The sequence below is a fragment of the Lygodium microphyllum genome, chromosome 26 (genome assembly GCF_053477565.2).
Source record: "Lygodium microphyllum isolate KBCC chromosome 26, Lygodium_microphyllum_v1.1.10, whole genome shotgun sequence".
Classification (NCBI taxonomy): domain Eukaryota; kingdom Viridiplantae; phylum Streptophyta; class Polypodiopsida; order Schizaeales; family Lygodiaceae; genus Lygodium; species Lygodium microphyllum.
This window is the reverse complement of record NC_141160.1, coordinates 34,612,589-34,628,334: the sequence shown is the minus strand read 5'-3', so window position 1 is coordinate 34,628,334 and position 15,746 is coordinate 34,612,589. Positions and strand designations below refer to the sequence as shown.

General features: G+C 40.8%; 1 protein-coding gene across 6 annotated transcripts in view; it reads right to left on the bottom strand.

The window, feature by feature from the left end:
* The window catches only part of LOC148013130 (CLEC16A-like protein), a 69,651-nt gene that overhangs the window by 21,507 nt on the left and 32,398 nt on the right, over positions 1 to 15,746 (bottom strand). The window contains exon 21 of one of the 6 annotated variants that reach the window (XM_087668557.1): positions 5,507 to 5,568. The exons of the other annotated variants lie outside the window; for them this stretch is intronic. Within the exon in view, the coding sequence (XP_087524683.1) occupies positions 5,549 to 5,568 (20 nt within the window). The 3' untranslated portion in view covers positions 5,507 to 5,548. The remainder of the gene's footprint in view (positions 1 to 5,506; positions 5,569 to 15,746) is intronic. 6 annotated transcript variants of the gene reach the window in all.

Sequence of the window (15,746 nt, the reverse complement as noted above, 5' to 3'; positions counted from 1 at the left end):
TGGTTTTTTGGTACCATAGGGTTTCCTCTCTTAAACAATGGTATGCTCCATCCAACTTGTAACAAAACCATCACACGTGACTTAATTAAAAATGTGCATTGGAAAAGGGAAAAAATCTCACATGCTCCTTGATTAGCCATCATTATCTTGTGCCTTCCCATGCTACAATCTACAAATCACTTCTATCACCATCACTATAATAAACTTCGAGCTACAAGATGGGCTAGGGCCTTGTGGAGGGGACATTGGGGGACTCACCTTCTTCATCAAAAAGATTCCTTGCATAGTTGTAGCATGCCTTTGATGTTGTGATCAGGGTACTTGGCTGTCTCTCACAAAACTTCTTCCGTGCCCTCTTATTGTCTTGCCTCAAGAACAATTTGGTATATCTATGTCTCCAATTAGGCCAAATTATTCTTGCTTCTTTCTCCTCACTAGGTTTAGAGAGTTCAATTGAGGCGGCATGTGTAATAGCCCTAATAGCTATCTCATATTGCAACTGTGTTCGTGTGACGTGTCACACGGCAATCATCATTATACCAACTCTTATGTGGTGCAGTACCTTGGGGTGGCCACATGTTTTTTTCTTATAGAGAGAGATTGAAAGTCTTGATCTAGTAGGCTTGTGTCCAAGAGACAACCAAGGAATGGCAGGGAATTGGCACGGAATGGACATGGAATGGGAGTGGATGTTCCAAGCGTTAGGGGGTCCCAAAATGCATTCTAGTTGTTCCTAGGGGCTGAAAAGGTCGTTCCATGTTTCTATGTGTCTAGTGCAATATCACTAAAAGTATGGCTTGAAACTCAATATTCATGATCCATTGCAAAACCAATAGGTTAGTATTGGGCGTCAAGGAGGGTATGGCTTGTATCACTAAAAGTATAGCTTGAAACTCAATGTTCATGATCCATTGCAAAACCAATAGGTTGGTATTGGGCATCAAGGAGGGTAAACCCATCAAATAGTCTATTGCACTCCATCCCCGCGTGGGGTTAACATGTGAGTTCCAAAAACGTTGCCACCATGACGTGCCATAAAAGTTAACATCTTATTTGCCCTTCCCAATGTGATTAAATGTCTTGTGTCATATGATGATCTTTTCATATTCACTTCGTTTGGGGTAGCCTCTTACATGACATCATGTGCATCATACAACACTGTCTGCATTATGCCACCCATACTAGCAAACAACAAAGTTTCTTCATTGTTGGGAATAAAAGGCCACTGTGCCTTTTATATGCGCTTGGATGTGAGCACACCCTTATACTTGTACTTTAGACCTTTTCATATAACTATCAAAAATGTAAAGAGTGGTACATCTTTCGTACCCACACATCGTGCATCACTCTCTATTGATGCTGCTCACTCTCTCTCTACAATCCCCATTCCCTAACATTGAACCTTCATTGCTTGTCAACACAACAAAAAATTGGTATCAGGGCTCAAGGTTGCAAGTTGCAGGCCATCAGTCTTGGGCAAGCGTGCGGTAGCCAACAGGCCCTCAATAGGGGGGACAGGTCAGTGGATGGTAGACAAGCCCTCGATGGCAAGGCCAGTGTGGGACAGGTTGTCGCAAGGCAAGTCAACGCAGGTGCAAGATTCGATGGGCAATCAGCCATCGCCTATCACACCTTTTTTTAAATAAAAAGGAAATAATTTACTTTCTATCAAAGGTTTATCCTTTGTTTAAAATTTGTAGGTCTTCACCTGCGCACAAGCACAGTTCAACAAATCTTAGAGATTGGGCACACTTTTAACCCTGGAATTCAGGGATTTTGATGTATTCAGGACATTTTACTCGTTAGAGTAAAATTTGTGCATTCTTGAACGCTCTCGAGTCTCAAAAAATTGGGGCTTTTCATGCATGTGCAGAAACTGCAATGGGACACGTGCAATTCTTGGAATTTTGATATATTGGACCCCGTACAATTTGGGGCTTTTACAAAATTTGCAAAAGTTGTGTCAAATTTGGTCTTGGTATGTACTTGCAATGCAGTTTCTATGTAAAATGAGCACATAAGACCCTAGACAAATTTGAGGCTTTTGCAAAATTTGTGAAATTTTGGCAAAATTGGCTTGTGCAATCCTTTCAGGAGTTACGTTTGATGTCATTTGAGCAGTTTGAGCAGAGAAATTTTGGGGCTTTTGACCGTGAGAGTCTAATTGGTGCCTGTGGATGCATTTGGAGCAAAAATTGGAGCTAGAATTTGGGGCTTTCTCATGTAACTGATGTATTAGACCGTGATATGGCTTCAATTGCTTGTGGTGTGCTGTAACACACATTTTATACCTCTGAAAATTAAATTGCAGATCTGAAATTTCTGCAATTACTTGAATTTTCATTGCTGGTTGGTACTTGCTTTGTACCTTGGTTATTTGTGTGACATCTGGGCTCACATTTGTTGACCTTTGAGTCACCTTTGAGCTGTAAATCATGGCTGGCAGCAGTGATAGCAAGAATATTTTGCATAGTAAGAAGCTTGAAGGTGCACACAACTTTGCTATATTGCAGAAGCAGTGCTATAATGTCTTGGTACAGAAGGAATAGGTGAAGCCCATCAAAACAAGAGTAAAACCGGCAACCATGCATCAAAAGGAGTGGGATGATTTAGATGAGCTTGCACGCTCTAGCATAGATCTTTCAGTGTTAGACACTTTGCTTTTCAACATTGAGAAACTAAAATTTACCTATGATATGTGGCAAAGACTTGAGGAGTATTTGCTCAGAAAAGTGTAGCTAGCAAGGTTTATTGGTTGAAAATTTTGATGGACCCTCGTATGAAGAAAGGTACAGCCACGTCTATACGGTTGAATGAGTTTAACTCTATTTTCAGCCAGCTGATTGCCTTGGAATTTCACATTGATGAGGAGTTTAAGGCAACATTTTTGTTATGCTTCTTGCCTGAAAGTTGGGACACTTTTAGGATGGCAATGAGTAACTCAAATGCTATGCTGTTATATTCAGATGTGGAGAGCTCTTTACTCATGGAAGAGCTCAATAGGCAAAATATTTCAGCAAACAAGTCTTCCAAAGCACTCTATACTAGAGACAGATTCTAAAGTCTTCCAATGCACTCCATATTAGAGGCAGATTCTAGCAATGTACAATTCTGACAACAAAGGACACAACAAGTCTCATGGAAAAATGTGGAGTGCCATCATTGTGGCAAAAAAAGACACTTCAAGAGAGATTGCTTTAAGCAGAAGAAAGAAAAGGGCAAAGGTAGAAACACCGATGATAACAAAGATGAGAAAAAGGACAGCCAACATGCAAAGAAGAGCAATGTGAAAATAGAGCAAGTCAATGTAGTCAATCACGAAAGTGATAGTGGTAGTGATGTACTCTTTGCTTCTTCTTTTAGTTGATTGCAAATTCTGATGATGACATGCACACCTGGATTCTTGATTTAGGTGCTTCATTACAGCCCCAAAATTTGTTAATTACCTGAAGTCTCATTAACAATGTGTCGTCCTAGAGAGTGTCGACCCTAATTTGGGAGGATCCTCTAAGGATGATATGTGTTTTTAATGCTTACCTTTGGCATTATTACATTGTGCACATGTGAAGTGCAAAGCCAATTAAGTGACTATAAGTTATTGTGAAAACCTTAGTGTCCAAATTGATCAATGGGTGACATTGACGAAGGTTGTACAAAGTGATGCAAGCAAACATGCACTTGTGGTTGCCTAGTGTCGGTTTGGGTCTAGGCCATCAATTGGGCCAATAAATGTAATGTGGTGGCATTGAGACTAGACATCTATTATTTAATTAATGCTAGTCCTAGACCAATTAATGTTTGGAACAACCGAATGTCTAGCGGAGGTTAGCACAATTAATGTGAATGGATACCAACCAATTCTTGGACTAGGTCAAAAAGTTGGGTAATTAATTTTCAAAAATTAAATTCTAAAAATTAATTATTAAAGCTGAAAATTGCTTTACAATTAACTTGCTATTTATCAGGAGAGTAGAGAGAGAAAAGATCATGAACCATATATCTCACAATATCTATGCTAAGAAGAACCATACCTTCTTCTTGCAATTTCTATGCCAATGCACAACCCTACCACAAGATGCAAAGTAGTCCATATTACACATCTAGTTGGTATTAGAGGTCCATCAAGGAGACAAATATTGCAATGGTGCATCACTGTAGCAATATGGGGTGAAAGAGCAAATCAATTTATGAAAGTGTTTGTTTGCCATGATGAGCTTCCTTCTGTAGTAGCTACCAAGTGGCAGAATAGACTACCACTTGTCAAAACATCCCATGCAAACAAGACGAGATTTATTTCAGGATTAGCCAAGGGTTATTCCAACATCCAAAGGCTAAGAGAGGGAAGAGGAACCATCAAATGAGCTTTGAGAGAGGCAACAAGAGAGGGGCAATAGGTTTCCTTCTCTGCCTCGATTAGAGGTTGCAACAAAAGAGGAGAGCTCACCAAGTGCAGTTGCCAACTGCATTGGCGTTTTGCATCCCTTTCGAAGTTGTTGGTCCCATAAAAATTGCTATTAGACATATTGTTCAAAAGATACTCCTCTTAAGCACTGAGGTTATATATCTTGTTCAGACGTTAGGCCTATAGGCCCCACTACACAAAATGCTACAGGTTCAACTAGTTCATCCACTATCACCAATGGCTCTTATGCTCTAGCGCCTGCTACATCTCCCACTACTGATTAGTTGAAATGGGATGGCCGAGATGCCCAAGCACATGCTTTGATTGCACTCTTTTGCAATAGATAGGTTATTTCACATATTCAATCAAGCACAATGGTCAAGGATGCTTGAGATAAGCTTGCTTCATTGTATCAAGTGTGTAATGAGGCTCATGTAGCCTATTTGCACAAACAGCTTGAGATGGAGCACATGACAAAGGGTGATTCAGTGGATGCCCACATTGCACGTGTCAAGGGCATAACGCAATAGCTTGCAAATATCAATGAGCTAATTCTTGATGCCTCTCTTGTTTGTACAATCTTGGCTAGCCTGCTTGACACTTATCAAAGTTTCGCCACTACACTTCGTTTACTTACAAAAGCAAATGTTGATCCATACACATGTGACTTATTGGTGCCATTGTTACTGCGAGCCTCAAGAAGAGCAATCACAAGTGAATCGCTTTAACATAAGTATAAAAAGGCAGGTAGTTGCAACCAACCATAGGAACCAAGGTAATTCATGGCAACCATCGAACTCCAAGAGTAAAAGTAAATCAGTTTCTTCCATGAATTCTTCAAGCACCAAGGATGAGGGTGCTAAGAAAAAGAGATGCAATTACTGCAAGAAAAAATAGGCATATTCTTGAAGAATATTAAAAAGGAATTGCAAGTAAAAAAAGGAAGCAATCAGACATAACTAATACTGAAGATTCAGCAAGTGCAACAGATGCAACAACACTTACAAGTTTGAACATTAGTTAGTCTTATGCTTTTTTGGTGCATTGTTTGTATGATGCTTCTTTTCATACACATGACTTATCAGTGGCTAAAAGCAACATTACATGGTATTTTGACATTGGTGCCTCCAAGCAAATAAAATCCTTTCATGACTTGTTTGCATCATCTACAAATGTACAAAAAGGGGGATCATTTGTATGTGTAAATATATAAAAAGAGAGATCATTTGTATATCTAAATAATGCTTCGTACACAATCCAAGGCAATGAACAAATTCGCATTATTGCAGTAGATGTAAAAACTCTCACGCTTGAAAGGGTTTTTATGTGCCTAGCATAAAGAAAAACTTGTTTTTAGTCTCAATCCTTACATGTGTTGGTTTTGTGGTTAAGTTCCACTTAGATCGATGCAGAGTCTATGACTCTAGTTATGGGGATGCCCTTGTTATCACTAGCACATTATACAATGGCATCTATCAACTTGATCTATATGAGAGGAGAGTATCAAAGGATGCATTATAGGTTGATGTCACCATTATGGACGACATTGATTTATGGTAATTTGCTTCACTTGTAATCTAAGCCAAATTGGACAAAACATAAAGTCCATTAATAATCTAACTAAACATATAGGAATAGTTGTATGTATTCAGAAAATTTAAAACCAATTGAGAATATATTTGAATTAAAAATAATGATTAACGAATTAAAACTTATAGACTTAATTGTTATTCAAACAAAAATATGATGCTTGATCTCCCTCCATTGAAAGCACCTAACTCATAACGTATGTGAGAATTGTGTATTTGGCAAAATGCACCGTGCTTCATTTCCCAAATATGGATCTATGCATGTTGATCCAAAATTACTTCTTGTGCATAATGAGGATTGAGGATCCATGCGTACCAAATCCATCAAAGGATACTTCTACTTTGTTACCTTCATTGATGGCATGACCCATTATTGTTGGGCATATGCTTTGAGACACAAATAAAAAGTGTTTACGTACTTTAAAACCTTCTTGGCCTTGGCTGAAAATGGCAATGGATGCAAGCTGACTACACTCCATACAAATCAAGGGATGAACTCCTTTTTGGCTAAAAGGGACATTACACATCAATGTACTACACATTACATACCCCAACAAAATGGTGTGCCCATAGTTGTTAGGTACAAAAGGTAGAATATGGTACGATACGATAAATTACAATATTAAATGGTAGCTTATGATCTTGTAAGGTACGATACAATATTAGTACATAAAAATTTTATTAATTTTCTAAAAACTATAAATCATTAAGTGATAAAACACATGTTTAAAGTGAAAATAGCCATGTCATTACAAAATAAGATGAATACATGAGGGTGGCCCTCATGGTTGCATGCATTGCACGCAACATGCAATACAACTAGAGTCTAGAACGTACATGGCCATAGTGGATACAATGATCGTAGATACAAGAAAGAAAGAGACCTATAATGAGGCATCATTATCATCATCATCACAACCATCTAATTGCTCATTAAGAGAGTCCGAATATGACTCCTTGGCATCAAATAATGAGGCACTCTCATATACATCCTCACTGATGAGGTTACCAACATCATCAAATGATGGCTCCTTAGGCGCCGGCTATGTAGGCAAGGGGACGGATGTCATCATGAGGCATGAGATGAGAAGGGTGTCAAATGACCATGCCCCTAGTGCCACCTACCCAACCTCCTCATCCACGAGTACATTGACTATGAGTATTACGAGTACATTGACTATGAGTATTATGAGTATCTGCTACTATAAGCTCTCTATAGAGCTCCACAAAGACCATCTCCTTCTCCTCATCCACCTCTTGAGCTATCAACATTCACCTACACAATGCACATAAGATTATAAATACTAAATTAAAACAACTATTTTAACTTTTGTGGTTAAGTGTTTATCTACTTACCCATGCTCATCATAGCCCTCATCATGGGTAAGTTAGTGTGGCAATAGACTCGACGCTCTAACTATTGTGTGCTAGACTAATTGCAAATCTTCCTATGAATCAAAGAATAGACACTCCAATTTCTCTCACATGCACCCGAAGAGCAATCCTATGCAATGACTGTCATGGCTAGGCACTAAAGGATCTCCAGCCCATATCCAAATTTTTGCCACTAAAATAGAGACTTCACAAGTGACTATCTCCTCCAACAAGTGGAAGAAGCAAGTGCGACACGCTCTCTCTGATCTACATAGCATCCTAGCTCCTCCAGCACTGCATTGTGGTCATCCATGGGGACCCACATAAGTCAAATATGCAAGCTAGTCCACATGGAGCTCTCTATTGTCCATGACTGCTAGTAACTTGTAGGTCAAACATACCAATGCTGCAAAACCATGGATAGACGTATGCATACATGTCCATCTCTCTGCTATCTCTAGAACATGTGCACGTTGTATCTTTGTGATCACCAATCAAGCTCGCACCTCCATCGATGCCGTTCTAAAGATATAGTCGAGAAGGCCCATGGTGGACCCCTCACAATCATTCATACGCAACAGTCTATAAAAAGGAGTCACAACGATGACAATGGCACAAAATTCCTACCAAAACTACTCATTCAGACACAAGCGTTGCATGGCTTTGGCCTCCTCTCTCATGCTCATCCCACTCATTTCATAGAGTGGATACCTATCTACCGCACCTCATAAAGACACTTAAGCCACAACCGCATGTAAGCAAACCAAGTTGAAAAAGATGACATTGATGCAGCTTGCGATACATCGAATGCAACTTCACCTTTATCGTGAAGAAGGTAACAACTTATGAAGCTTTGTGGACCTCATTCGTTACCCAGTTGAGCTTTCCGATGTCCTCCATGACCAAGTCCAAACAATGATTTACACATGAGTCCACACAATCGTCGAAAACTCGGCCTGAAGCATACGGCCCATGTGTCAATAATTTGATACATTGTCGGTAACAACTTGCACCACATTTGAGGGACCTACCTACAACCACAAATTACATTACTTATAGAGAGAGAGAGAGAGAATTGAACCTCGAAATATTCGAGAATTAAGAGAAAGAGAGTTTAGGAATCATGATCATTGCATTATAATTTATATTATAAAACTCAAAATTATGAAAAAAAAAAGACTAAATATACCTCAATAATAGCTTGTCAAATAAGGCGATTGCTAAATGCACTTGTCATTCCCCCCCCCCCCCTCTTGCTGATGTCTACGGCCTGCGAAAAGTAAGTACCGAGTAGACATGAGACTAGTATATTGATGATGTACCATTTTTTACAATCACTCAATCCATTGGTGAGAATGAATCAACTATATTTTGTCCATACAGCCAAAATAGGATTAAAGACTCTACCTATCCTCTTTTCCTCATCAATCTTTTTCGTCCTCATATCATTATATGTGACACTGGTCGATCCTTCACATGGGCCCACATTAGCAATGGTGTTTACCATCTTATTCTATTACTTTTGCTTTAGGACATTGAATGCAAGATTGCACTTAATCACTGCGTGTGCAATTTTAATGTCCGCAAGTCGTCGTGTCACAAGGACATGAAGTTTTGAGATGCTTTAATCTTGCTGATAACATTTGTTTAAGATATTAATCAAATTTACAAGGTTATTCAGCACGTGTGATACACATGGTAGTTATTTTATGGTAACAAGCCAGGGACCTTGAGAATGGAGTGGGTGCCAAAGGCAAAAGTTGTAACAAGTTATGTCTAACACATAGTAGGTGGTACCCAATGTCAAATTTGGACTTGCACCAACTTATTAGCCACTAATGTCAATGATGACATTAGAGACTAGGCATCATTTAATTACTTAATGCCAATCTAAGATTCAATAACTACCTAGGGATACTTGGAAGACAAATTGGCCTAGCAAATTCAATTATTGGTTGTTGGAGAAATTAATTTGTTGACCACTAGAGTAATTATTAAATTAATTTGCAAAAGTAATATTTTGAAAATTTAATTTAATAAGCTGAAAATGCTTAAAAACGAAATTAGAAGGTTGTCACTTGGCAAAACTTGCCCGTGCAAGTGGAAAAAACGATTTTAGGAGCTAGTGGATATCTATCCCAGCCATTATGAAAAAGAAGGAGGGGTTAGAGAGCAAGGAGATGTTGCTAATGTGATTTGCAGCTACAAGGGATCAATCCTACAACATATAACAATAGTTTGAAGCCCTCCAAGACCAAGTGACAACAGCCCAAGATCCTTTCTAGTGCAAATGACAGCATACACGAGAGGGCCGCAGTCTTTTTGATGGTCTTAAATTGTAGGTGACAACTTCCATAGTTGTTTGAGCAAGACAACAGTAGTTTTTCAACATTTCTTGCAATGAAACTCTAAAATTTCTCTCTCTATAGCATTCCCTCTTATCCCCCAACCATCTCTCAAGTTATCTCAACATTTTCCAATAGTTCAAGCCATCGAAGGAAGATATTTCAGTCAATCTCTACTGTAAACCCTAATTTACAGCAAAAATTAGGGTTTTGACAATCACCTCAAATGCATGCTCAGAATTGAGGGCTTAGGACTTGCATTCCAACCAATAAAATTGAGGAATTTTAGGGAGATTCAAAAAGCCAGCCAGTCAATATCAAATTTGGAGCTAAATATGTTTTTCAAGAAGTAGGGTAAAGGCCATTCCCCAAGCAAACCAAGGGGCAATTTGGTTCTGAGACTTGCTAGTTAGTTTTGATAGCAAGAGGCACTTGGATTAGCAGAGAAGATTAGTCAATCACAGTTGTACTCCTTTCATTTGTAATATAAGACAAAGAAATAACGCAAGGACTGTCAATTTTAGAGTCAACTAGGTGTCCAATGTCTAATTATTAAAGTGGTAAAGTGTGCATTTTCAGTTTATGTGAATTTCATGTTTGTTATAATTAGTACGTAATCATGTTATTTACCACCCAATTCGAGAAGAAAGGATGGTTACACGTTGCCTTTCTCTATAAAAAAAAACCGATCCAAAATACACATGACCCAAGCTTGAGAGCAATTCTGCATAAGCCTCTACTCTTTATCTTTTGCCGAAACCGAATGCGAATTTGAAGCCAATACCACCAACAGTAGAGGCCTCACCTACATCGATTAAAGATACGCCCACATTCGATGCTTCCTCATTAGTAGTCATAGGTATTGGTACCAATACACCACTATCACCTTGTGACATTAATGTGACATTAAAAGTGATAAGTGATATTTAATGTAACGTTAAGGTCACACACCTCCTCTAATGAATCCCCCTTTCATCTTGGCGAGAATCTTCTTCGTAATGATTTGAGAAATTTCCTTGTATGGAGCAACTTGCCCGTCTATCTTTGAAAGATGTTGGAGAAGCTGGGTTGCACCACTTGTGTAGCGCTTCTCGTAATACTTGCACGTCCAATGGTGGGAGTTTAACATCTTTGTTTCCCACTTCACATGGATGGCGTGCAAATTGAAGGCCTCATGCTTCTCACGAATCACAATGTCCATGGAGGGCCAAGGCTTCAAGCTTGAAAGTTGAAACTTCGGAACCCATGTGGAAAGAGGGGGGGAGAGCACGCACACACACACACACACACACACACACACACACACAGAGAAAGAGTGTGTGTGTGTGTGTGTATGTGTGAAAGGCTTGAGCCTTGTGAAGGAGAGGAAGAGTTAGAGGCTTGAAGGTTCAAGAGGGGTTAGGAAAGGCTTGAAAGTTAGAGAGAGAAGGGGTGAGATAGGCTTGATAGATAGATAGCTTGCTTCAAGAGGGAGAGGCTTGAGAATGCTTGTTAATTTGAAGTGAGAGAATGGAGGGGAGGAGTAACTTTTATAGGAAAGAGAAGAGAGTGAAAGAAGAGAGAGATCCAAGGTGGAAGAAGAGCATCCAAGGCCCAAGTCCAACAATCAAAAGTGAGCATGGAATCCAAGGGGGCTAGGGTGTGGAATGTCAACCCCATGTAGCACCCAAGGACTCCAAAGTGCCACCAAGAAAAAAAAAAGAGCCAAAAAACGCCTTGAAGAATACATTGACTAGATGCAGTAACATGCCCAAACACGGGGGAAAAAAGCAGAAGTTTTTGCATACAAAAACATACAGATTTGTATCGTACAGTACCGTATGGATTGTACCATATAGACCTGTTCATACCACTTACAAGAACAACTATGGATGTGGCTGGAAAAAAGAATCACACTTTGATGGAGATAGCACATTATATGCTTTCACACAATCAGTTGCCCCCCCACGTATTGGCTTGATCGCAGCCTCACTAAAGCATTGGTTGAACGTATGCCTTATGAGGCTTGGAATGGCCAATAAGCAATCATATCACACATTCATATCTTTGGTTGTTTGGCATATGCTTTGATGCCACAACCACGAAGATATAAATTGCAAGACAAGGTTGTCAAATGCATTTTCATTGGCTAGAGTGCAAAAAGTTAAGAGTATCACTTGTACCAAATCCTCCATGAGCAAAGTGCACCCGATTTTGGTCAATTTCAGCAACTAAACACATGCTGAACAGCAACCTAATTTTCAGCCCGTTGATCAAGGCATTGCTGATGATGAAGTGGCCAATGAGAGGGTTGCTATTCAGAAATCTAAAACAGTCCTAGATGTCTATTGGATACATTACAAGACAGCAAACAATCCATTCCACTTCTCAATAGAACTAGAGCAGCCACTCACCATACACAAGGTAACTTGGTTATGCATGCACTTGTAGCTATTGCATGCTACAAGGAGTTTGTTCTTTACATGATACTTTAGAGAATGTGAAACCAGCCTTCCTTCTCAGAGAGGGTGGTAATGACTCGATTAATCAACAATTATAGCAAGCATAAAATTCACATAAACTAAAAATGTAAATGTTACCACTTAATCTCAGACAATGGACAGTCGGTTGGCCCCAAAACTGGCACTCCTCGCAGTATTTCTTTATCTTGAATTGCAATCTGGATAGAATACAATGAGATTCCTTGAATCTCCTTCACTCTCCAATTGTGTCTTGCTGTCATAAATGACCAGTAAGCCTTAAAACCAATTTACCCCTTAATTTGCTTGGGGATTTGCCTTCAATTGTGCTCCTTGGGTGACAAATTCAACCCCAAATGTTTGCTGGCTAAATGGCCACTTGAACCTCCTAAAGTTGCCTCAGTTTCAGCAATAGAAATTCAAGCTTGTAGGCTTTCAATCTTTTGCACGCTTATTAAGGTGGTTCAAATAATTAATCTAAAAATTATTTATGGCTCAAAAAAACAATCTAACTAGCCAACACTTAAATTGGCTAGGTCAATTTATCACCCAAGTGATCTTGAGCACCCAATAGTGTAGAACTGTCATTCATTAATTAATTACTACCAATTCCCTAGTGTCATCACCACTAACACTAATGAAAAATTAAATGTTTTAGTTCAAGTTCCAACACCGAGTACCACCTAGTACTTGTTACCCATAACTTAATACAACTTTTACCTTTGGCACCAACTGATACCTTCATATCTTAGATCCCACATTGCAAAATAATTAACTTGCACCTTACATATGCAAGTCAAATTTGCACATTTTATTAACTTTTAATCGAATGTTAAGCAAACCATTGAAATGCCACGTTCTCATGACAAACCACTATCAAAAGACGACGTACTAACGAGACAATAGGGTTTGCAGGGAGGAACACAAAGTGAACTCAACAAACACTAAGAAGAGAAGAGAGGAGAAGAGATAAGAAACTCTAATGACTGGAATGATGAAAATCTAAATCATGGAGTAAATCAGATACAAGGGAACAAGGGTGCCGTAGCACAAGGAAGATGATGAAGACAGCCACGATCCACGAGCTACAATGTCCTCCTGAAGGGGTATGAGGGTAATGGAGAGGCTCGAGAGAAGAGATGACGAATTGAATGAATCAACCGTATAGAATGAGTGACAGAGGCAACCTATAAATAGGCAAAAGATTGTCTAGGGCGGCGCTCGGCGGGAGGGCGCTGGCCGTCTAGGGTGGTGCCCCACTGTGAGAGCCTAGCCCCTTTTTGGGGCTATCCACTGCGAAACCCTAAACACAAAACGCGAAACCCTAAACGCAAAAGGAAAAACTACAAGTGAAGGGTTTCTCAACACTCCCTCTCAAGCCCAAAAAGAGAAACAAGAGAAGGCTGAGGTGGAGATGAAATGCTACATGCTGAAGAATGCTCAAGCAACAAGTGTCACTTGGACAGTGTCCCTCGTAGGGAAATTGTTTACTTGCCCAAGCGCCCTAGTACAAAGATGATGAAATAATGCAATGCATAGGAGGAATGTTGGACTTTGTGTGGTGCCGAGAACCATAAGGATATGCCCGTACTCAATCTCGGGAGTAGGCTCCATGCTGACCAAGGGACAAAGAAGATCCACCTTGGAAAATGAGAATACGACTTGAACGAAGACCTTTAAAGATAGTCAGGAGATTGGATAAGCTGTAGAACCCGAAACTCAACCTTGAGAGAGAAGCCACTAGCTCGATGACTCCATGCTGGAAGGAATACGAAGGCCTAGCCACCAAGTCGCTACTAAAGATCCAAGGGCCCCGATCAAGGTAGATCCTCTAGATCTTGGGTATGAGTAGAGTAAATAATTGCTCAAAGGAGAGCCACTCCTCGAAAGTGAAAGTTGGTGGTGTGTGAAGAACTTCATGGCACATAGGATCCCTCTCTGAATTGAAAGATGTAGAAGTAGGAGCCCCCTCTAAAGCCGAAGAAGAACTAGAAGCCCTCTCTGAGTGCGAAATAAGAAAATCCCCCTCTGAACTCCAATCTGAGAGAGACAAGAAATCCAACGACTCATGGAGTGCGAAGCATCTAATGACGAAAAAAGTGCCGCCGATCGTGCCGAAGAAGGTATATGGGGCTAAGAAAAAGAAGCCAGAAAGCACCTAAAAGTGGCCTCTTAAACCTCGGTGGAAGAGAGTGGGGAAGAAGGAGACTCGGGATGAGCCAAGGCTAGGAAACAATCGCGGGCTCTCAGGAGAGAGGACTATGGAGGAGATGTGGATCGTGGAAGCCAATGTACCCAAAAAGTGGGCGGGGAAAACCTCCGAACAATGGGGTGGTCTCCAGGGGAGTTTATCGCCTCGTAAGGTCTTAGAGCCTCCGTGTGCTCGAAAGGACTTAGTGCACGTTGGTTGCAACTTATTGCCTTAAGCATAATACTTCGATAGCCGATGCACAACAATCTTTGTGGCCCAAAAAGGAGAGGTGGCACAAGCAGTGCCTGGTGAAAGACGCATATACTCCAGACGGGTGGGGAGCAAAGGTCGATGTCGAAAGTCATAGGTGGAATGACCGTTCTTGCCGCAATAGGAATACCCAGTAGACCGGTCATCTGTTGGGGGAAGAAGCCATGGGTACCAATGTGCCTTGCAAAATGTGTGTCAAAAGGGGTATGAGAGCAGTGGAAGGACTGATAGTGAGCTGTCAACTACAAGAGGGTGCTGCCAACAATATGAGGGTGCTACTAGCAGTATTGAGGTCAGCCGCCAAGTGCATAAAGTGCCACCAGCTGTCAGGGAGGAAGAGCCACCAAGTGCAAGGAGGAGCTAGAATATCACCACCAGCAGTCAGGGAGGAGCCCCCAACTGCGGCCAAGGGTGGGCAAAGCCAAAACGCAAGGCAAACTAGTGGACAGAGGGTGGAAGATTGCTGCCGACTATCACCTGGCTGAAACGCAAGATGAAAGGGCAAGTGGAGGTGTTGAAGGTGGCAGGGAAAGCCAAACACAGCAAGGGGTAGGTGTTGGAATGTTGCTAGGTGCAGCAGAAGAGCTGCCAGCAGTAAACGCAGCAAAGGGGAGGTGGAAGTGACACCAGCAGCCCTAAACACAAGCTGGAAAACAGCAAATGCAAATGGGAGCAACCGCCACTTAGGGTGTTGATGCAGTGGAAGAAGAAGGGAAGTGGATGTCGATTCTACTATCGGTCTTTCCCTTCACTAGAGTGGAGGCTCTTTGCCACTGTTTGAGTAGATCCAACTCTGATACCATGTCAAAAGACGACGCACCAGCGAGACAATAGGGTTTGCGGGGAGAAACACGCAGTGAACTCGGTAAACACTAAGAAGGGAAGAGAAGAGAGAAGAAACTCTAATGAATGGAATGATGAAGATCTGAATCATGGAGTGAATGTGATACAAGGGAACAAGGGTGTCATAGCACAAGGAAAACGATGAAGACAGCCACGAACCACAAACCGCAATGTCCTCATGAAGGGGTGTGAGGGTAGTGGAGAGGTTGCAGAGAAGAGGCCGACGGACTGAATGAATGCAAGGCCTATAGTACAATTCATGCTAGAGACCTC